Source organism: Hyperolius riggenbachi, chromosome 3 (assembly GCF_040937935.1).
Source record: "Hyperolius riggenbachi isolate aHypRig1 chromosome 3, aHypRig1.pri, whole genome shotgun sequence".
Lineage (NCBI taxonomy): Eukaryota > Metazoa > Chordata > Amphibia > Anura > Hyperoliidae > Hyperolius > Hyperolius riggenbachi.
Genome location: NC_090648.1, coordinates 95042498 through 95067235, shown reverse-complemented (window position 1 = coordinate 95067235; position 24738 = coordinate 95042498). Strand labels below are relative to the sequence as shown.

Below are 24738 nucleotides of genomic sequence, written 5' to 3'. Positions count from 1 at the left end.
TCTCAAAAGTTAGTAGGTATGCTTCATGCATCAAAATCAGTGATGCTGCATCAGATGGATCTGCAATCTCCAGGTTGGAAAAAGCTGTAAGGATCACTGTAGAGGACAAAAGGCCTGTGGTGTCGGCCATTCTCATATATGTGGGTTGTGTTTGCAGGCTTCAGCCCTCGGAGCAGAGGCCCAGAGGAATAAACCAACACTGAGTAAAATGCTGGAGGAGCTGGAACTGACTGAATTCAGCAATGTGTTCCAGAGAGAGATGATAGACACAGATTCACTGGTAAATCCCTTATCCTTTCAGGTTCATGGTATATTACTGCATGGTGTTAAAGGCCTATAACTGTGGAAATAAGCAAAATCCAAAATTGAACAAGTCAAATACTGTAGCCCCAAAATTGTGTAAAATTACAACTGACCTTTTAGCAGCCACATATAGTAAAACTATATGTGTGCAGCAGGGCTGCATGTTTCCTACCGCTCGGGAAGTGTGCCTTTCCCTACTAGCTTGGCAAGCTATGCAGAGCAGTAGGGAGCTGTCATGGTTACCTTTTTGAAGGGTAGAGATGGCCCGAACGGACAGTTCCCGGTGAGGAACATGTGTTTGCGGCGGCAGGCGAAACACATGGCGCATTTGACCCACGCCCTATACATCATCATGGAGCAAAACTTTGACCCCTCACCCCAGAGTCAGCAGGCCAGGCACATGGCAGCCAATCAGCTATCCCTCCCCCCCCCCCCCCCCCCCTATAAAAACGCCAGCACGGAAGCCATTTTACACTGTCCGTAGCTGCTGTGAAGAAGTGTAGGGAGAGAGCTGTGCCGCTGACAGGAAAAGTGATAGTTAGCCCCCCCCCCCCCTTCCCGGTTCATTTTAAGCACGCCTGGAATTCTGAAACTCACAACAGGTTTGACACCCAAGTAGCAGGAAGGTTCTGTGATTTGCAGTATGTAGAAAAAGGCACTCCACAGGCTTCTACACCCGTAACACGAAGTGTGTATTCAGCTGCTCAAATAAACAGACATGCGCAAGTTTGAAGCCTGTGGAGTGCCTTTTTTCTACATATTGCAAGTTTTGTTGTTGGAAGGGGTGGTGTACCTGCAGGAAAAGAGCACCGGCAATCGCTATCCATTCAAAGTTAACAGTTTATTGAAGTCCAAAGTGTGTTATGGAAGGTTCTGTAATACCTTAGAGCCTCCATGATCCTGAATCTGTCCCATCGTTTCTGTACCGTGGCCAGATAGAGTTGCTCCTCCTGCTAGGTCTTTGCTACTCTTCGGGCAGCCCTCGTAAATACTCATGTTCCGGCAGTGCTCAGGCAGCCTTTACAGATCTTAGGTCAGCACTACACAGAGGCTTTGAATGGTCCGTATTCTGCCATTCACAAAACAATCACAGCACCTTAACCACTTAAGTACCAGCGGTCTCTACTCCCTTAAGAACCAGAGACCGCTGGTACAATAACGCCGGAATCCCGCCAAATCGCCGCACATATCTGCCATCACTGCCGCATCCCGGGATCCTTCTAACATCCACTCTGCTGTCTCTATGACGGAACAGAATCATGTGAGCCTGTCATGAGCCGCTTTCATTGGCTCCTGGCCGTGTCCATCAATGTAAGCCAATGGGAGCGGCTTACATTGATAGACACGGCCAGGAGCCAATGAAATCGGCTCCTGACCGACTCACATGGCTCTGCCGTCATAGAGACAGGCAGAGCCAGTGAGCTGCTGCGAGAGACGTCAGGTTTGAGCGGCACGATCAACGGGGAGCGGCGGAAACGGTGGATGCGCGCTGCAGGCGGTGATTGAAATCTACGCCCTGCAAGCCAGCAGCCCACCAAAACAGGGTGTAGATTTCATTCATTATGGTCCTTAGGCCCCGTTCACACTGCACGCGTTTCCAGCCGTGTTTTGGAAACGTGCGCGGGAGGCCGACACGCACGACATCAGACAGTGCATAGAGTGCACTGTCTGATGTTCACACTGCATGTGTTCCGGACCTGTGCGGTCCGGGAATGCATGCTGCACGCATTTTTTGCAAAAACGCGCGGCTGTCCCATTTACTTTTCAATATTGGGATCAGCCACGCAACGCACACAAACGCGGATGGCGTGCGTTTGCATGCGTTGCGTTCCGCACGCATGGCCATCCACGTTTGTGATGTGAACTGGGCCTTAAGTAGTTAAAGCAAATCTGAAGTGAAAATAAACTTATGATATAATGAAGTATAAGTGTAGTACGGATAATGAATAGAACATTAGTAGTAAAGAAAAGAGTCTCATACTTTCATTTGCAGTTATATAGCTTGTTTAAAGGACCTCCGTCATGAAAATGTCAAAATTTAAAATACACGTGTTAACATACACAAATAAGAAGTACGTTTCTTCCAGAGTAAAATGAGCCATAAATGACTTTTCTCCTATGTTGCTGTCAGTTACAGTAAGTAGTAGAAATCTGACATTACCAACAGATTTTGGACTAGCCCATCTTCTCATAAGGGGTTCTCAGGGTTTTCTTTATTTCTAAAAGCACTTAGTGAATGGCAGTTGCTCCGTCCAACTGCCAAAAAAGTGTACAGCGAGCAGGGAGGCTGGACAGCATCATTGTATACATTTTCTTCAGGAAATGTATTTATAAAGAATAAAGGCCATGCTGAGAATCCCCCATGAAGAGATGGACTAACCCAAAACCTGTCAGTAATGTCAGGTTTCTACTACCTACTGTAAGTGACAGCAATGTAGGAGAAAAGTAATTTATGGCTCATTTTAATCTGAAAGAAATGTACTTCTTATTTGCCTGTGTTTTAAATTTTAAGATTTTTCAGACAGTTTCTCTTTAACCTGTTGCCGACTGCTCCAAGCCAATTGGCGTGAGCAGTGCGGCAGCCCCAGGACCGCTCCACGCCCATTGGCGTGAACGACCGTCTATAGGGCTAGCAGGAGATTGCGCGCATCTCCTGCTTGGGGGGCGGAGCTCCGCCCTGCCTTCAGTCTCCGAGCGGAGACTGTTAGACGGCGAAACCGCCATCTAATTACTTTGTACAGCGCTGTGATCTGCAGCAGCGCTGTACTGGGGACAGCCGTGTGACACGGCTGTTTCCCTGGCAGGCTAAACAGTGATCGGCTGTCATAGGCTGAAGCCTCTGACACAGCTGATCCCAGTGATTGGCTGGCGGGGGGAGGGAGGGAGGGATATAGAATAAATTTAAAAAAAAAAAAAGTACATTTTATTGAAAATGTAATAAAATAAATATTTACAAAAAAACAAACAAACATCTGGGGGGGGGGGGGGGGGGGGGGGGGGGGGGGCATCAGACCCCCCCAACAGAGAGCTCTGTTGGTGGGGAGAAAAGGGGGGGGGGGAATTACTCGTGTGCTGAGTTGTTCGGCCCTGCAGCTTGGCTTTAAAGCTGCAGTGGCCATTTAAGCAATAAATGTCCTGGTCACTAGGGGGGGTTAACACCGCAGTCCTCAAGTAGTTAAATAACATTGCATCATTCTTTCACAGTTGCTGTTTTAAAACCACACTCTGTCTTTTTAAGCTATAAAACAAAGCATAAATAATGACCCTTTGAAATTTTCTGCAGTAAAACCTTATCTCAAGTTGTGTCTCACTGTTTCTTGGCTGTTTACGTGCTTCAGAAAACAGGACTGTATTTGTTCCAGTGAGTCGAATAGCTCAGAGAAGCTCTTTTACATAGATAGCAACTGAAGTTTTTTAACTCTTCCTGTACTAGAAAACAATATGAGACTTAGCTTATTAGCTGTACTACACATACAAGGCATTTTATCATCAGTTTATTTTCGCTTCATTTTTGCTTTAACTATCAATAGCGGTGATTTTATTTGGAGACAGCCAGAATCAATGGATCAAAAGTTAATGTAGGGTTGAGGTTTATAAAGGTTGCCTGCAGACACAAGAAAGGATCTGAGCTATAACAAAGGTAGATCAGGCATATTTTGGTACATCCACATTAACAGTACCATCCAATTACCAAAACTGAGAGCCCTGACCTATTCTCTGTAAAGGGCAATTCCTCTAGCCTTCATCCTGTGTGTAGGAGCGCCTTGTCTTGTATAGGGTTCCTCCTGAGTTTCATGTAATTCCTGACAATATGTATCCTGTGTGTTTCTAGGCTCTGTGCACAGCGCAGGACCTGAAGGAGTTGGGCATCCCACTGGGGCCAAGGAAGAAATTACTCAATTATGTCAAACACATTCCAGTGCTAAAGGTAACGCAATGTATTCATTATATGCAGTGCATAGGCAAGTGTGGCTGCTAGAGTGCAGATAATGGAAGTTCTGTCCGCTGTTGCTCAATGCAGCACATTAAAGATGGCCATACATCTATTAGAGATGGCCCGAACGGTTTGCACACAAACGTATTCGCGCAAACAACGCGGGTTTCGCGTCAAATCGCGAACTTTATGCGAGTTCGACCCACCCCCTATACTACATCATTGGGCTAAACTTTGACCCTCTACATCAGTCAGCAGACACATGGCAGCCAGTCTGGCTGGACTCCCTCCTGGACCCCCCCCCTCCCCCTTATCTAAGGCAGCAGCGTCAGCCATGTCCTCACTCTGTGTGCTGCTGAAGTGCTGTGTAACTTCACATTGTTATACCAGCAGTCACTGCAATCTTTTCACTGCACCTGTGTGACTGCACATTGTATTATACCAGCAGTCACTGCATACCTTTCACTGCACCTGTGTGACTGCACATTGTATTATACCAGCAGTCAGTGTATATCTTTCACTGTATCTGTGTGACTGCACATTGTATTAGTCAAGTCAGTGCATACCTTTCACTTCATTCCCCCCAATATGAACAAAACAACAGGCAGAGGCAGGCCACCCGGCAAATCTGTTTGAGGTCATACTGTCGTGATTTTGTGCGGCCCTCGACAAAAGTGCAGTGTTCAGAAGAAGGCACATGCCATCAACCCCCAATATTGTCAGGACGTAGTTGACTATTTAGCACAGAACACCTCATCTTCCTCAGCTTCCGCACGGAAATGTGACATATCTTCCTCCTCCTGCTCTGATTCTGGCACCCCACTTAACACTCCGTCGGCAGCCATCACCAAAGTGCCATCATCCCAGGGCTCAGCGGTGTGGACATTTTTGTGTGTGTCTGCCTCAGATGAGTGATGCTATCTGTACTCTCTGCCACCAAAAATTGAGCCGTGGAAAGACCAAGACCCGCGTAGGGACAACTACCTTATGAAGGCACATGACAAAAAAGCACAAACTGCAATGGGATGACCACCTGAGGAAGAGCAGCACACAAAAGCAAAGCCACATACTGCAGTGGAAGATACCAGGCCGCAATTATTTCTCAAAAAAGCGATACCCAAACTGTACCGTGATGTTGAAAGGCATGTAGTGTCATCTCTGGTACACAGCGTTGGGTCAAGGGTCCATCTGACCATGGATGCCTGGTCTGCAAAACACAGTCAGGCCTGCCCAAAGACTAAGTCAGTCCCCACACACAGCATCTCTGCCTGCATGCCATGTGACTGCCTGCCCCAAGACTAAGTCGGTCCCCACACAGCATCTCTGCCTGTAGGCTGCTTGACTTCCTTCTCCGCCACCACCAACAGTGTCCAGGACTCCAGGTGGATTCCTGAATTTTTAAGCCCGCTGCTAGCAGCGACCGCTATAATAATTTTTCTGGTGCGTGTTCATGCCTGCCTAATTTTTCTGGCTGCACTGCGGCTGCAACAACAAAACAAAAGGCATGTACATGTGTCAATTCTCCTTCGTGATCGTTACCTTGCCGTAATGAAGGGGCTTGCATATCACAATTAAGCAATGACCGGTTATATGAGTGTGTTGGGGGGGGGGGGGGGGGGGGGCACACCTGACCCAAGAAGATAATAAGGTCATTGCTTCATTGTGGACAGACCAAATTCGATCAGCTGGACACTGTCACTGTTCTGTCATTGTGCTACCTCAGCACGACCATATGGGCTTGAAAACCAACATCGCTTGCACTATCGCCAGGGTGCGCACCAGTCCAGCACGGCCATCACTACACAAACAGCTGTTTGCGGTGCGTTACACAGTGAGTTTGGTGTGTCAGTGTGAAGCAGTACACTAATTACACTACCTGATCCATGTATACACACGCAAGATGTTTTCAAGCACTTTAGGCCTCCATTTTAGGAATGCAATGTGATTTCTGCCGTTTAGGGATTATAACCCTGCTGTGTATCAAATCCGTAATTTTCCCGGGGACTTTTGGCATGTATCCCACTCCGCCATGCCCCCCTCCAGGTGTTAGACCCCTTGAAACATCTTTTCCATCTCTTTTGTGGCCAGAATTAGTGTTTGTAGTTTTGAAAGTTTGCCTGCCCATTGAAGTCTATTGCGGTTTGCGATGTTCGCCGGTTCGCAAATTTTTTCGCAAGTTTGTGTTTGCAGTTCGTGAACCAAAATCTGCAGGTTCGCGACATCTCTACTTCTGATTCGATAATTATTATTTTCTTACTTTTATTTCTTTACTACTCCCTTTCTCTTAACTCTTTGCTCCATTACCAGACTCAACCCAGGTGTTCTGCCTATAAATTCACAGGAGAAAGATCACTCAAGTCCTACAATCCACCAGACCTTTTCCTGCTGGCCTAGCTCCCCTACCGAAGTCACTTCATGCTCCAGAAAGTAGGCTGTAGTCCTCTGGAGCATAAAGTAAGCTCACATTGGCAGAACTGTTATTATTGTTAGTTAGTATTTATATAGCGCCATCTTCTGCAACGCTTTACATCTAATCCCTATCATATGTCTTGGCCCAATTAACTTATCTGTATGTTTATGGGTTGTGGGAGGGAACCTGAGTGCCCGGAGGAAACCCACACAGACACAGGGAGAACATACAAACTCCTTGCAGATGTTGACCTGTCTGGTATTTGAACCAGGGACTAGGAATGGGGTTAGCCTTAATTGCTGCACTTAAAGGGAAGGTTCAGGGAGGGTGGCTAAAAAATAAAAATCAATTTCCACTTACCTGGGGCTTCCTCCAGCCCGTGGCAGGCAGGAGGTGCTCTCCTTTAACCTCTTTTTTAACCACCCTCCCTGAACCTTCCCTTTAAGCGGCTGGACGAGAAGGGGTTAGTTACCCATAATTCCGCCGTCCGCCCTGCATTCCTAATAGCTTGCACATGTCCTATGGAATGCAGGGCGGGCGGCGGAATTATGGGTAACTAACCCCTTCTCGTCCAGCCGCTCAGCTGCAGCAGTTAAGGCTAATTTAAATCACGAATTTGAGTGCTTAGGCACTCATGATCCCATCCCTACCAAGGACTCAGCACTGCAAGGCAGGAGTGCTATCCACCAAGCCACCATGCTGCCCAACTGGTTCTAATTCTTGTTTACGTTTACACATGTTACATTGTTATTGTCTGTGATTAATGTATATGACGATACTTCGATATTTGTAATGTTTACCATGATATATTGGTTTAAAACAAATGTAATAATAAAAAAAATAATAATAATGTGAAAAAAAGCAATTTTATTAATTGTTATTTTCATTATAATTCTGCTTTGAACCATCCCCTCTACATTTGAACCTATGGGAAGGGATTGTACGACAGCTTAGCCACACCCACCTGTTCCCTAATTGGGAGTGATGGTGATTAGGAGCTTACCTATACTTCCCATTACTCCCTCTTGCCTTATACATGGGAGCTGAAAGGAGCAGTAGGTGTCACGTGACCACTATGGTTTCCTAGTGAATCATAATATGTAATTGTAAAGCAAGAGTGGTTTTGATGGCTTTTTCGGAGGAGGAGGAAACTATAATACACATGGCAACACAATTGGGCATGGTTATAAAGGGATGTACAAGTGGGTTTTGGCTCTTGGAATTATGCAGTCATAACACCCCTAATCCTGAGGGATGTGCAATGCACAATTTGCGCTGGGCCTGTGGCTCTGTATCTGGGCCACTGGAGCATGTTTCGGCTCCTACATTGAGTTTGGGTGAAGCTGAGTTGATTAGCTTTCTGCCTTCACCTCTTCCACCTCTGGAAGCTTTAGAAGGACTATTGGCTGCCTGATAATCCTACTGCTAGGAGCCAGTACATGGAGCGGATGAGCTGGTCTATCAGTAGTATGAACATGTCCAGCATAAGATGATGTGCTCCTTAATCCATTAGCAGCTTCAATAGAGTTATCTCGTTTGTGATAAGTGCGCTGCTTTTGACCTTGTTAAGCAGAACTCATTGTGCTGTAAATTCTTGGAATGCTTTGATCTCTCTCTACTAGCAGAAAATATGAAAACTGAAAACCGAAGTCCTGTTATTGTTTTACACTGCCCCCTAGTGACAAGTGGCCATTCATACACATTACAGCAGTACTAACTATTAGCAGGGAAGTGTAACAAACAAAGAAAATAAAAAAATGTGCTAAAATAAATAGGCCTGGAGCACTTGCAAACCTCGAAATAAATTGGCTGCAAAAGGGTTAATACATGATAGAATTATCGAATTTACAGGACTCTGACTGTCTGGCACAGGAATCCGCACACCCGTCTGACGCCAATCCACCTCTAATGAGCATCGGCAGCACCTTCAATACGGTTGATGATGAATATCTTGATATTGGAATTGGACAGGTGAGAGCTCCATGGAGGATACTACTTTTTTCTATTCCAGCCTGGAACTGTGATACCATCATTTAAAGAGCTGCTAAAGGAAACAGTATTTTATCGTGACCTTTAAAATCGAATTGTACGCTAATTTAATGTTGTTCTCTATTGACTCACATTAGCAACAGCCTAAACTGTCTACATCTTACACCACAGTTCCCCAACCCTGTCCTCAAGGCCCACCAACAGTACATGTTTTGCAGAAAACCACAAACATGCACAGGTGGGGCAATTAGTGTCTCAGCAGAGCTGATTAACTACCTTTGTAGATTTTTCACAAAACATGCATTGTTGGTGGGCCTTGAAGACAGGGTTGGGGAACACTACCCCCACCTCTCTGGGGTACATGCAAAAAGGAGCTGGAAACGCCCCCCCCCCCCTTTCAACTGATACCTAACCCTAACTGACTCCCCCCCCCCCCCCCCCCAACTGATGCCTAACCCTAACCAACCCCCCATCCCCTAAACATGCGTGTCCCCGCCAATGTCCATGCTGCCCTTGCCATTATTTACATACAATATTGGGCTCTGCAAGAGTTTTGGTGCCCCACACCCGCTACTTGTAGCCGCAGTTTGGATAGCAGGCGATCCCGACACCTGAACCTCCCTTTATAGCTGCAATTAACATGGGGGCCTATGGGGCATCCAAACCTCCACATTGTGTCCGGCGCACAAATTTCCTGTCATCTTTCCGCTGTGCCACTTTAAGGGCTGGTTCACAAGGAGGCTTGTCGGCATTTACCGCCAAGCATTCAGGACTTGTCGGCTAAACGCTCCCATTCAAGTGAATGAGAGCGTTTAGCATCGCGTGGTTACCGGCAATTACGTAAACGCGGCATTCCGATCCAGATTTACCGCGTTGTTTCAGCCGGCCCTAGAAGTCGCATGCGGCGTCCAGGGTAGCCTAGCCGCCGCGGCTCATGTCCCCTTGCGGGGATGAAAAACGCCGCCGCGACGGGAAGCCGACAATCACCGTAACGCCGCCCCTGAACAAGACGTCACAGGACGACGCGACTTCCGACCGCACCAACGCCGCCTGCCGTCCGTCTGAACCAGCCCTTGATGTAAAAATATTGTTCTTATAGCTTATATATGGAATTCTTTATTTATTAAAGATGTTATTTATTTTCAGGCCAGAATTAATTACCCTCAGTTAAAGTTTCCCATGGAAATATTCTTTGCCTGGGGAGCCCCCATTGGGATGTTCCTGACTGCGCGAGGACTCAAGAGAATCAACCCCAAGTACAAGCTCCCAACATGCAAACACTTTTTTAATATCTATCATCCGGTATGTAACATTAGGCACTGTACAAATTCTGTTATTAAAGGACAACTATCAAAGTTAACTAAAATTCTAAATGCCACATATATTTCCAGTAATTACTAGCAAATAGCAATACAAAGGCTTTTTTTCATGGTTTCATTTTTTCATGGTTTAATTTTTTTGGTGAAGAATAGAGTTGGGCCGAACGGTTCGCCTGCGAACGGTTCCATGCGAACCTTTGCGGAAGTTCGGTTCGCCCCATAATGCACATGGAGGGTCAACTTTGACCCTCTACATCACAGTCAGCAGGCCCAGTGTAGCCAATTAGGCTACACTAGCCCCTGGAGCCCCACCCCCCTTATATAAGGCAGGCAGCGGCGGCCATTACGGTCACTCGTGTGCCTGCATTAGTGAGAGTAGGGCGAGCTGCTGCAGACTGTCTCTCATAGGGAAAGATTAGTTAGGCTTAGCTTGTTCCTGGCTGCATACCTGTTCTGTGAACCCACCACTGCCTACCTGTACTGTGAACCCACCACTGCATACCTGTTCAGTGAACCCAACAATGCATACCTGTTCTGTGAACCCACCACTGCATACCTGTACTGTGAACCCACCACTGCATACCTGTTCAGTGAACCCACCACTGCATACCTGTTCAGTGAACCCACCACTGCATACCTGTTCAGTGAACCTGCCACTGCATACCTGTTCTGTGAACCCACCACTGCATACCTGTTCTGTGAACCCACCACTGCATCCCTGTTCTGTGAACCCACCACTGCATACCTGTTGTGTTCAGTGAACCTGCCACTGCATACCTGTTCTGTTCAGTGGACCCGCCACTGTATACCTGTTCTGTTCAGTGAACACGCCACTGTATACCTGTTCAGTGAACCCGCCACTGCATACCTGTTCTGTTCAGTGAACCTGCCACTGCATACCTGTTCTGTGAACCCGCCACTGTATACCTGTACTGTTCAGTGAACCCGCCACTGCATACCTGTTCTGTTCAGTGGACCCGCCACTGTATACCTGTTCAGTGAACCCGCCACTGCATACCTGTTGTGTTCAGTGAACCTGCCACTGCATACCTGTTCTGTTCAGTGAACCCGCCACTGTATACCTGTACTGTTCAGTGAACCCGCCACTGCATACCTGTTCTGTTCAGTGGAGCCGCTACTGTATACCGGTTCTGTTCAGTGAACCCGCCACTGCATACCTGTTGTGTTCAGTGAACCTGCCACTGTGTACCTGTACTGTTCAGTGGACCCGCCACTGTATACCTGTTCTGTTCAGTGAACACGCCACTGTACACCTGTTCAGTGAACCCGCCACTGCATACCAAAACCTGCACTCTCGCCATGGTGCGCACCAGTCCAGCACGGCCGTCACTACACAAACAGCTGTTTGCGGTGCGTTACACTGTAAGTTTGGTGTGTCAGTGTGAAGCAGTACTTTAATTACACTACCTGATTGATGTATACACATGCAAGATGTTTTAAAGCACTTTAGGCCTGTCATTTAGCATTCAATGTGATTTCTGCCCTTAAAACGCTGCTTTGCGTCAAATCCAGATTTTTCCCGGGGACTTTTGGCGTGTATCCCACTCCGCCATGCCCCCCTCCAGGTGTTAGACCCCTTGAAACATCTTTTCCATCACTTTTGTGGTCAGCATAATTTTTTTTTTTCAAAGTTCGCATCCCCATTGAAGTCTATTGCGGTTCGCGAACTTTAACGCGAACCGAACCTTCCGCGGAAGTTCGCGAACCAATCGGAGGTTCGGCCCAACTCTAGTGAAGAAAATATGACATTTACAGAGAACAGTTTTCACTGTGGGCATTACTATGGAGGATTGTGTCCAGCACATCCAGCATACAGAAACAGTCCTCACTGGCTATAATCTTGTGACAGAAATGTCTGCAGAACAGCAGAAAGCAGAGATACAGCATCAAATAGTTTGTAAATAACTCATCAGCTGTTCCTGTGTCTCTTTCCGCTCACACAGTTCAGAAGTAAACAGAGATTACAGCCAGGAAGAGCTCATTCTGAATGGTGGGTGTAAGCATGCAAAAACAGAATTAAAGTAAGACTCCTCTCTTCAGATCCTTTCTCCGTAGTTGAAAAATCTCATATGATCTGTGAGAAAGCAGTGTGTGTGTGTCAGGGCAGTAACAAACAGTATATCATTCCTCTGTGAATAATGGCAGGGAAGTAGCACCTATCTACATGGTGCAGTCCTGCAATCCCTAACTGACTATGTTACGGAGAGCTGATATACAAGGTATTCCTTTCGCACAGGCTGTGATAAGAGCCTTTGAAAAGCTTTCTATTGTTACTGGCTAATAGCTCTATAGGTATGTAAGGTTTGCAGAATGACAGTTTAGTTGATAGTTCTTCTTTAAACTCTTGAGGACCACAAGCTTAAACCCCCCTAGTGACCACGCCATTTTTTACAATTCGGCACTGCACAGCTTTAACAGATTATTGCACAGCCATACAACTTAGCAGTGCAATAGCAATAATAAGGGGGGTGGAGGGTGTCTTTACCACTCCAGATAGAAGAACCCAAACCACAGGGTAAATGTAACAAAATTAAATTATTTATTCAGCATGGTTAAAAGGACAACGAGTTTCAGGGGTTTCAGCCCGCTTCTTCAGGTCAATACTAGTGCCTTTAAAATATGGTCACAAGCATGGATGCCAGATATGAATCTTGCCTCCTTTTCTTCCCACCAACAGAACTTTCTGTTGGTGGTATCTGATTGCTGCTGCGACTTGTATTTTTTTTAAAAATACATAAAGAATATTTTTATTAAAAATTGCTTTCTTTTTTTTTTCTTCCCGTTCCCCTTTAATTTGTCCCTAGACTGCGATCCATATAGTACATTATACTATCATAGGCATCAGCCTATGATAGGCATTAGCTTGTGAGCCCCTCCGAGTGACAGTTGAGTGACAAGGACCTTTTCTATACAATGCTGCGCTATATCACTGCACTGTATACATAAATTAATGCTTTTTCTTTCTCAAATACTGCGCATAGGCACTGGTCTGATTTACCCTAAAAATACCACAACAAACCACCCTACTAAAAACAAAATTAATCCCTTTCTTGATTGGAAGCAGATTAGACATGCAGAAAATGCTTGATTCGGCTTGTCCATCTTACAGGAAATTGCATTGTAATAGCTTCCATTACTGATCAGGGTCCCATTTTAAGCTCACATATGACTTTGTACTTTAACACATACAGCATATTTTCTGTATAGTGTACAACATACTGCCATAATCCATGATTTTATTGTCTTTTCTTGTTGCAGTTTGATCCGGTTGCATACAGAATAGAGCCGATGGTACACATAAATATGGAATTTGAGCCAATGCTGATCCCTCACCATAAGGGCCGGAAGAGGATGCACTTGGGTAACCCAGTTAAAATTGAATCATAACGTCCATTTTATATGTAGAGGTGCTGGTGTTGGTTCCATTGCTTGTCAGTTGTTCTGATGCACCCACTGGGCACTAAGAAGCACTTGGTACAGGCAGTTGTAAATTCACATCTGAACGTAAGAGCAGCTGTTTTCAAACATGACATGAAGGCCTCATTCACCCCTAAAATCAAAAACGCAAGCTTTTCGTGTTTTTGTGCGCTTTTCTCCCCCTCCCGGCGCTCCACTGCACGCTGCGTTTCTGGTAAAAGCGCTTTTCTAAGTGCTTTTCCAGAGGGGTTTTGTAATTCACTCCCTGACGCAAGCCAGGAAGTGAACTCTTTGACCCGGAAAAGAATAAATACAATGTATTTATTCTTAAAAACACTCACACAATCGCTGCACAAAGCGGTTTTGTGAGCGTTTTGCGTTTTTCCTATACCTACCAATATAGCAAAACCCCCCCCCCCAAAAAAACGCCCCAAAAATGGTACAGGCAGAGTCTGGACAAGGTCCTCCAGCACCCAAGGCTGAGAAACCAAAGTGCGCCCCTCCATCCCTCCCACCCCAGCTGTGCCTAATACACATAATGAGATTTTCTGGCAGATTTACTGCCAAATCTACTATTTCTAGCATGTCCGATTTGATTTCCGATCGATTTTCCGTTCACTGCTATGGAAAATCGATTGGAAATCAGATTGGACATGCTGGAAATAGTCAGTCTGGAAGTAAATCTGCCAGAAAATCTCAATCTGTGTATAAGCCATAAAAGGCGCCCCAGGGCCCCCAAACCCTTAATCTATAGTTATCTGGCTTGCCGTCACTGCCATGTATCCCCTTTTCTTATTTCTCTCTGCTACAAGGAATGATAGCTGAGTGAGTTGTGTGCTCCTCCTACACTGCGCCCTGAGGCTGGAGCCTCTCTCGCCTCTGCTTCGGCCCGCCCTGCGCCCTCTCCTACACTGTGCCCGGAGGCTGGGGCCTCTCTTGCCTCTTCCTCGGCCCAGCCCTGGGTACGGCACTGCTTTGCCGACCGCAAAGCGGGCGCAACACGTTGATATGAATCTTCTCATAGAGATTCATTCAAAATAGCGTTTTATGGGCGATTTTGAAAACCGCCTGCACTTGAAAACAGGGCAAAAAGGCCCTCAGTGTGAACGAGCCCGAAGTGATTAGTGTGGTTGGAATCTGGGTCTTCTTTGTCGGAAACCTGGATAATGAACATTTCAAGCCGAGAGGAGGAAGCATCCGAGTCTCATGCAGCGCGAGGTGGAACGCAACTCTGTGACACTCTCTACTCGTAAGGGCTCGTTTCCATGCCGCGCGGCTCTGCATTGCAGGTGACTCCCTGGGGGCGGAGCTTGCGATCCCATTCATTATACTGAATTGGATCGCGGGCGCAATCTCCCTAAAATGCAGACAACCATGCGCTGCGATTCAGTGGTGAATCGCAGCGCATGTATGGAAACAGCAGACAGTGCAGTCTATGCACTCTCTGCTGTCCCTGCGATCGTGTTCCTATAAGCGGGGCTAAAAGTGTGCATATGGAAACAAGCTGTAAGGGTGCTGAACTGCTGTGCATGTCATTACCCTGGTCTCCAAATAAGGAAACCCAGATTCGAGCAGCGACAGTAGAAGCGATTTTCTGCACCGCACTGCTCGTCGAAACGCTGACATGCATGGTTGCTACAAACATTGCGCCGTAGCTGCACTAAATTGCAACTGGAAAATGCTCGGTAGCCAGCAAACAGGAGGCTGAACTGCTTGCAGGGCCGGCTCTCTCATGAAGCAAGGTGAAACATTTGCATCAGGCTGTGTGCACCTTTATGAGGAGGAATGGAGTGGCTGAGGGTGAGCAGTTTGTCACAGACTCACAGCCAGCCAGATTGCTATTGTGTTGAGCTGCAGCATGTCATGTGAGAACATTAAATGTAGCAGAGTAAATTGTCGGGTGCTGTGCGATCATTCCAAATCGGGGGGAGGGGGCGCATTCTCACCGGCCCTAACTGCTTGGCAAGTGCACAGTTTAGACGTCGGTGTGAAAGAGACCGAAGGGTTTCTAAAATTGTACAATAGAAGAAAAGCTATGTAGGCCAAAGTCTGAGGCGTTGCGTGTTTATATGGATTTCAGATTTTTAGGATAATACCTTGTTTCATTTAACGTTCCAAAACTGTGTACACAACAATCATTCAATAGAAGGAATCGGGTACATCCTGGGGTAATACACAAGTGTATGATATTAACTGTCCAGGAAAAATGTGTTTGTTAGAATGGTAACTAAGTAACTAATATGATTGCTCCCGTAAAAGCCAAGCATTGGCCTTGCCTGCTGCACTTTAAAATAGAGGGAATCTAACTGGAGTAATAAAGCACCTAGGATCTTAGAACATTAACCATTTTTTCCACCACTACAGTATATCTGTCCTCTGTGACTTTATCTAATCCACAAGGAGGTAGATATAAGTTGTGTAGCTAAAAAACACAGCTGTGCGGGATTGGGCTTGCTCCTGTACAAAATCTCAGGCACTATCTGCTGCAGCACTGATTGATGAAAGCGAATATATGTTCCCTGAGCCAATGAGATTGATTTTTACTATTAAAAATACTTTTATTTACTAAGTTCATAGGGAAAAATAAACACTGTAGCATTATTTCAGAATCAAATATCTTCACCGTAAGTAGAGGTCCTTCTAAAAAAAATTAGCACATTGTGATAAAGTTCATTATTTTCTGTAATGTACTGATAAACATTAGACTTTCATATATTTTAGATTCATTACACACAACTGAAGTAGTTGAAGCCTTTTATTGCTTTAATATTAATGATTTTGGCTTAGAGCTCATGAAAACCCAAAATTGCTGTCCCCCTCCGGGTCCCTGGTGTTGTCCTCCGTGGCCCTATTGTCCTGCTCTGCTCCTACTCTGCAATCAGTTATCAGCTGCTTCTGTCTCTCACTTCCCCCTAGTGGCGGCACTTCCTGGTCCCGTTGTTACAGACTAGGGGAAGAGCAAGTGGGAGACAGAAGCAGCTGATCGCCGCAGGCTCACAGGATGAGGTGAGTGATGCCTGCGGCTACCGCCACTAGTTACATTTGCAGAGCGGGAGCGGAGCAGGACACCAGGGCCACAAAGGATGACACCAGGGACATGTAGGGGGATAGCAGCTGATTGCCGCGGGCACCCAGGATGAGGTGAGTTATAGCGGCTGCCACTAATTACATTCTACAGGTAACACCAAGGGAGACACTGGAGGCACGGAGGTGGACAGTAGGTGGACATGGAGGGGGACAGGAGGCGGACACCGAGGGGGACAGGAGGCGAACATGTAGGGGGGCAGGAGACAGTCACAGACGGGGAGAAGAGGCAGACACGAAGGGGGAAGTGAGGCAGACACAGAGGGGACAGGAGGCAGTCATGGAGGGGACAGGAGGCAGACACAGAGGGGAACAGGAGGTGGACATGGAGGGGGGAGGCAGACACGGAGGGGGACAGGAGGCGGATACAGAGGGGGACAGGAGGCAGATATGGAGGACAACAGGAGGCAGAAATGTAGCGGGACAGGAGGCAAATACGGAGGGGACAGGAGGCAAACACGGAGGAGGACAGGAGGAAGACATGGAGGGGGACAGTAGGCAGCCATGGAGGGAACAGGAGACAGTCACGGAGGGGGACAAGAGGCAGACACAAAGGGCGACAGGAGGAGGACATCAAGGGGGGGACAGGAGTACACAATTATTGGGGGGAGAACATCTACAAGATACCCCTGGACCATAGACGCACCAGGTTTAGTATATATTTTTTCCTCTGGTCTTTGCCCTCTAAACCTAGGTGCATCTTATAGCCTGGAGTGTCTTACAGTCTGAAAAATACAGTAGTTGTATATCTTCCTCCAGCGTGGTGATTTTTTAAAATGTTTATTCTTATATTACGTTAATTACAATTGTTATGTTGTCGTTTCTCCAGAACTGAAGGAAGGACTCACACGCATGAGTACGGATATCCTGGGGTCACTACGAATAGCCTGGAAAACCCTCACCCAGCCCCCTGTGCCTTCTCTACCATCTCCTACTGCTGAGGCTGCAGCACGGTCTGTAGCAGAACTACAACATATGGAAGACGCAGCTGGTAATTCAGACTTGCTGTCTCCTATGTCCTATCTTATAGACCCATATCAATCCAAGCCAAGCCCTGATGAGGAGCAAAAACCTCAGAAACAGCTCTATGCATATTGGATTGATGTGACTGTGTAAAATGTATAAGCTATAGGCTCCCTAGACAGCAGCAGTTCTGGATGCATGCCTGGCTTTCAGGGACATAAAGAGATGATTTGCATATATTCAGCAGTGGTGCATTATGGGAGATCTTTGTTGTTCACTGAATTATTGCAAATACCTTCTGTTGTAACTAGGCTAAATAAAAATTGCCTTATATCAGGAGAAATTACTTATATTCATTAACTGTATTCTGCCTTTTCTTAGCAGGCAGACTAGAAGAAGCCTCTGCAAAGGAGGATCCGGCACACATTGATGTGGGAATGCTAAACGGGGGACAACGATTTGACTATGTTCTGCAGGAGGCACCGATTGAGAGTTTCAATGAATATCTGTTTGCACTGCAAAGCCACCTGTGTTACTGGTAAGAGCAGCATTATGATTGTTTCGTCATTTGGGGTTTGTGGGTAAAAGCCCAAACTTATCTGGGAAAGAGTGCAGAGTGTTTAAGTCAATGTTGCCATTTTACTGCTGCGTCCTCACTGGGGAGATTTTCCCTCCGCTTTTCTTTATGGTAACCATGAAAGGGCGTGGCAGAGCTGTGTAGCGCCTGAGTTCTGCGCAGCTGTAATGCTACAGTCCACACCCCGTGTACAAGTAATTCGGGAGCCAGCAATTGCTGTACCCTAAATTACTTCTCCCTCCGAGTTGCTACGACTCGGAAGGGGGAACAGTATTAATTAGCGCCACCCAAGCTTAGGTGTGCTTTCAGTAATGGTCTTCCCTGGGTGTCAGGGTGCTATAGTTATGTCCACAGGAACAGAACTAGCAGGAACAGACAGACAAAAGGATTGTTTGTCAATCTAATTGCTGCCTCAGCAATAGCAAACATCCACACTGGCATGGACAAAACAAACAAGAAGGAGAGTAACTAATAGCAACCGTGGCTATAGTTATGTCCACAGGAACAGAACTAGCAGGAACAGACAGACAAAAGGATTGTTTGTCAATCTAATTGCTGCCCCAGCAATAGCAAACATCCCCATTGTCACGGACAAGACAAACAAGAAGGATGTAACTAATAGCAAATGCAGCTTATAGTTACATTCACAGGAACAGGACTAGCATGAACAGACAGACAGAAGGATTGTTTGCCAATCGAATTGCTGCCCCAGCAATAGCAAACATCAGCACTGGCACGGACAAGACAAACAAGTAGGAGCGTAACTAATAGCAACTGCTGCTACAGTCACGTCCGCAGGGACAGAACTAGCAGGAATACTACCAGTCACCAACTTGTGTGAACCCAGTCTCCAAACTATCAGGATAGGAAAAGACTTCACTGTACCAACGTGGGTGCAGTGAACATCCGAGCGAGCAAGACAAGGTAATGCAACAATATACAATTCAAACTTCACACAAGGAAGCCAGCAATCAACTTCTGGCTAAGCTGAACGCTATGATGGGCGGGGTGTAAGAGAGGAAGCAGGCTTTTATATGGACATCAGCCAATGAGAGCAGACATGCAAATTCCCACACAGCTAAATGGTAATCATGCAATCCTGTGTTAGAGTGATTGAAGGCTGCTAGCTGCCTGTGAATGGAAAGAACTCTCATTACAAATGCATGCCAGATAATGCAACCACATGCATGTTAGAAATCCACAGCTGTCTGGCTGCAGTTCAACTGCAGAAATCCATAGGTGGATTCATGACAACATCCTGAACTACTCTGAACTGCAGAGTGACTGCAGATAGCAATGAGACTCATTGTGAATGCAATCAAAACTAAGCAACCAAATACAGGCAGAGAAATCAAAACTGACAGGAGGGATCCTTATATGTATAAACTATCATACCTTGTTTTAAACAAACTGAAACCTGCCCCAAAAAAATCTCTGTACTATGTCCCCAAATTCAGAATTGTCTAAGAGTAAATCATTTATCCACACGTACCAGCATGTATAATATGTGACTTGATTTACAGCCTTCCAGAACAGAACCATTTTGTAGACGGGACTGTCTACTGATTCCAGGCTGGAATGGTCATCAAATTGATTTTTACTTTGATTATTTTGATTGTATATACAGTATACGTCCAGCGTAATTGTGGAGAGTGCACCACCAGTTTGTTACTAAATGAGGCACGTGGTATGAATTTAACTGTGACAAGTTGTAGAATACATTTTGGTGTGTCTTAAAGCTTGGACCCACGTCACATAAAAAATAGGTAGGGACAAACTCAATCGAACATAAAAATTAATTATTATCAAACTTGGGAAAGTTTTAGCAGAGAGACATACGCAGTAACATTTTAACCGTGATAAGTAGTACAATAGAGTTTAGAGAGTTTTAGGGTTGAGGCCCTTGTCTTGTGTAATATTTTAAGTCACAAACTGAATCAAAAGCAATTACATTTTCATATATTCTGTACCAAAATAAAAGATTTGTAAAATGAAAAAAAGTAACAGAATATGAAACAGAATAGAACAGAAGTAAAAACATATACTGTTACCATAGGAACTTGGCTTTTAAATATGTATGCCATGAGAGTATATTACTATTATTTTTGTAAATAAGGTCTTGTAATCATCGACAGTGTGCAATGAAAAAGCAAAAAAACTGAAATAAAGACATCTGTATTTCCAAATACAATATTGTCACCATACATTGTACTAGGAACATAATCTAATAGTTGTAATACCCAGGATGGATAAGCAAATAAAATGTGTGGGTTTAACTTATAGTTAGCACTGTTTATTGTAAAGCTATAATGGATGTAAATGGAGAAAGGATGTGTTTTTCTATTTTTTCCCTTATTTTCCTTTTAAAATGCACAGAAAATTAGGTAATTACTAAACAAAGTTATCACACACAAAGTCTAATTTTTCCTGAAAAAAACCCAAAAACAATATATAGATTTAGGTGTGATTACATAGTAGTAATAAAGTTACGTAGTAGTAATAAAGGTGAATAAATGGGAGCAGCACCAATATGTGAAAATTGCTCTGGTCTTAAAGTGGTTAAAACTGGTTTGGAGGGGAAAAGGTACTTTTTTTCATAGATTCTGATCACAAGATTTTCTTTTTTTAGGGCATCTGAAGACACTGCACTGTTATTACTTAAAGAGATTTACCAGTCAATGGACGTAAGCATGGACCATCTGCAACAGTAAAAAAACATCTCCAAGCAGACTGGCATGGAAGTGGTTATGAAAGTGCCTATAGGTGAGAACTGAGTAAAAAAAAAATGACCTAGATTAACTAAATACTATTTAGGTGGTCCTCAAGCTGCCAGGCAGTCCTGAACTCTGATAAGCTGAGTAAGTTGTGGCATTGCTTGCCCTAAAAAAATAACAAAAAACTACCCTCTTACTCTTAAAATGCCTTTTTTTTGGATATCCGATGGTTTTATTTTGCGCTTTGAGTCCTATAGAAGAAGAAAAGCGGTTTACAAATAGTATTGCGATGTAGTGTTTTATGTTTAAATATTTACAAAGTAGATTTAATGTTTTAAGTGAATCAACCCCCAAGTCACTTCAAGTGTACTTTAATAAAGACAGGAGAAATGGTTTGTGAATTGATGGCAGTCATGTGCAGTTCTTAATAAATAGGAGACACCGAGAGCCCAATATAGTGTAGTATGTATTGGAAACCGTGGATAAATGTAAGTGTGAGATGAGTATACTCACAAACATGGGTTACCTCTTAGGCAACCACTGTAGATGCAGGTGAGGAGATTAGACCTGTCCTCACTCAGGATTAAGATGTCGCTCTCTGTAGATCAGGAAAGTAGGGGTAGGTCACCCCTCCACCAGGGGTGGACACAGTATTATCGTGAGAGAAGGCGCCAGCAGGATAAAAGGTAATAAAAATTTTAAAATTTGCTGGGAGGCAGTGGTGGACTTACCTCCGGAAGGCAGACTCAAAATACTGTCTGAATTAAACAAATAAATTTATTATTGGTACCCCAAAAGATGCAACGCGTTTCGCAGGCACAGCCCGCTTCATCAGGCAATAAGATAGGGGACAAACAGTAGCTCGTCAGTAGCACGAATGGCACCTCTGCCATTCGTGCTACTGACGATTCTCGTGCTACTGACGAGCTACTGTTTGTCCCCTATCTTATTGCCTGATAAAGCGGGCTGTGCCTGCGAAACGCGTTGCATCTTTTGGGGTACCAATAATAAATGTATTTGTTTAATTCAGACAGTATTTTGAGTCTGCCTTCCGGAGGTAAGTCCACCACTGCCTCCCAGCAAATTTTAAAATTTTTATTACCTTTCATCCTGCTGGCGCCTCTGTTTCTCTCATGTACAGTTCTTGAACTACAACTATTACACACAAACTTTATTAGCCAAAAAATGCCTGAGCTCCATAGTAAAGCCATACATCCCTTATTAGGGACTAGGTTTTGAGCCGTTCTGAGGGACCGTTAGTGACAAGACAATATACTCTGTACAGCGCTGCTGTCAGGCCTGTAGGAATATCCACTCACGAATCAGCTCCAATGCCCCAATCTACCTCCACACGCTTCACCCTATGTGGCGCATCCCCACTTGAACAAGGGCTGAAGAGACAACACCTACCTGACTTCGGTTACACCCAAGCCTTTAGTGTGCAAGGTATTGGAGCTGAATGCAGGGTTAGCAAATAAACTTCCAGGACTAAACAGGGATTCAGAGTAACAAAGTCCAGCAATAGTCCAAGATCATACATGGGTAAACAGAGATATTGCAGTACAGAAGAGCTAGGCAGAAGAGAGGTCAAAGAACATATCCGAGGTCAAACCAGGCAGCAAACAGTAGTAACGATAAACCAGGCAATAGGTCGGTTCAGGCAGTAGACAAGGGAGGTCCAATAAACAAGCAGAGGTCGAAATCCAGATAATCCAATAGAATAAACAGCAGCTTTACAGAGCACCCAGCAAGCTAGAGCTATCACGGGCAAGAGCAAGTAACCTGTGCAGTCTTAAATACTCCAGACAACCAATCAGTGGCCAGCCACACACATCACACAATTCTGTATCGATTCTGTACTTTGTACCATTTTGTAACATTGTATTATATTGTACCCCATGTTTGATCCTTACTTTGTATAGCGCCACAGAATATGTTGGCGCTTTATAAATCAATAATAATAAAATAAATTGGCCTGGGGCACTTGCAAGCCTCTAAATAAATTAGCTGCTAAAGTGTTAAAGGTCACAACAATACTAGATATGACTAAGACTATTAAATACACACTACAAATGATATAAGAATGTAAACAGTTACATGAGTTAATAAAATGAATAATGAATTCCAAGACACAAAAGGGGGAGAGGGGATATACTGTATGTATACTCAGTGCTCAGAATAAATGAGTACACCCCCTTTAAAAAGTATGAATTAAATCAGTAGCTCAATGAACAAAAGAACAATTTCCAAAATTTTCACAAGGCTGAGTTTTATTGAACACTTGTTTAACTCCATAACATGAAATTAAGGTTAATAATACAACTTAGATCACAAAATCTTCAGTTTTACTCAAATTGGTTGAAGCAAAATTGAATACACCCCACAACAAAACCTACTACATCTAGTATTTTGTATGACCTCCGTGATTTTTAAGGACAGCACCAAGTCTTCTAGGCATGAAATGAACAAGTTGGTGACATATTGCAACATCTATCTTTTTCCATTCCTCAAGAATAACCTCTTTTAGAGCCTGGATGCTAGCTGGAGAGTGATGCTCAACCTTTCGCTTCAGAATTACCCACAGGTGTTCGATTGGGTTCAGATCAGGAAACCTATGTGGCTATTCAATCACCTTCACCCTGTTCTACTTCAGAAATGAAACACTAACTTTAGATGTGTGTTTTGGATCATTGTCGTGTTGGAAAAGTGCACAATGACCAAGTGCAAGGAGTGATGGCAGCATCTTCTCCTTCAGTATAGAGCAGTACATTGTTGAGTTCATGATACCATCAATGAAATGCAGCTCCCCAACACCAGCAGCATTCATGCAGCCCCACATAAGGACACTGCCACCATCATGTTTCACTGCAGGCACCATGCATTTTTTTTTAAATCCTCACCTTTACGACACCATAAAGTTTTGAAACCATTAGTTCCAAAAACAGTGATCTTTGTCTCAGTCCCAGTAGTCTTCATCTTTTTCAGCATGGGCCGTAGCAAATTCTAGATGTGTTTTTTTTTTAGCATGGGCTTTAGATGAGGCTTCCTTCGTGGACGATACCCATGCATGCCACTCCTCTGCAGTGTGCGCCGTATGGTGTCACGGGAAACAGACACTCCAGTTTGGTTTTCTACTGCTTTAGCTAACTGCAGTGAACTTGCGATTTTCTTCAACCCTTCTCATCAGAAGATGCTCCTGTCGAGATGTTAACTTCCGTGGATGGCCTGGATGTCTTGCACTTCCATCTTTCTTAAATTTTTGGATCACTTTTGCTACAGTATTTTGACTGACTGATATGTAAAGCTTTGCTGATCTTGTTGTAGCCCTCACCTTTTTTGTGTAAAGTCTCAGATTGCTATCATCAGATCCGATCCTCACTGTGTACAGTATCGGGGTGCCGCTTGATGATGTCATCAAGCAGCACCCCGATACTGTACACAGTGAGGATCGGATCTGATGATGGCATCTGCGCGGACGAGAGGCATGGTATCAGCACCAGCTACCTGTCTGCTATGGCTGCAGAGGGAGGGAGGGAGAGGAGCCAGAAGGAGAGGATCAAGAAATCAGGGAAGGGGGGTAATCACTCCACGGGTTGAGATTGCCAAGGGAGTGGGGAGGGCATGGCATCAGGCTCAGCACTGGCTGCAGAGGGAGGGAACGACACTAGGAGAGGAAAGGATCGAGAAGTGAGGGGGGGGGGGGGGGGAGTTGTAATCGCTCCAGGGGAGAGATTGCCGAGGGCAGACAGTGAAACCGGTGCTCCGATGGCTAGCTAACATGCTAATGCACGCATGTTGCTAGCTAAGTTGTATGGGAGAGACAGTGCAGTAGAGAATCTCCTGAGCTGCATGCCCGTCGCGGTGACGTTATCGATGGGGCGGAGCTATCGGCGGGCCGTTCGTATCGGCAGGGCGTTCGTAAAGCGGGCGTATGTAACCCGAGGACTACCTGTATATATATTATTTTTCTGACGATGTGTACTGTAATGTATGATTTCTCTGTATCC

The 24738-nt window shown here is 45.1% G+C and overlaps 1 protein-coding gene across 1 annotated transcript in view; it reads left to right on the top strand.

Annotated features, from left to right (window-relative positions):
* LOC137562854 (phospholipase DDHD2-like) overlaps nt 1-24738 on the top strand; it is a 79263-nt gene that overhangs the window by 53136 nt on the left and 1389 nt on the right. Inside the window, exons 10-17 of the mRNA XM_068274613.1 lie at nt 111-280; nt 4136-4231; nt 8499-8618; nt 9783-9938; nt 13235-13337; nt 17307-17468; nt 17822-17978; nt 20647-20780. Of these exons, the coding sequence (XP_068130714.1) occupies nt 111-280; nt 4136-4231; nt 8499-8618; nt 9783-9938; nt 13235-13337; nt 17307-17468; nt 17822-17978; nt 20647-20728 (1046 nt within the window). The 3' untranslated portion in view covers nt 20729-20780. The remainder of the gene's footprint in view (nt 1-110; nt 281-4135; nt 4232-8498; nt 8619-9782; nt 9939-13234; nt 13338-17306; nt 17469-17821; nt 17979-20646; nt 20781-24738) is intronic.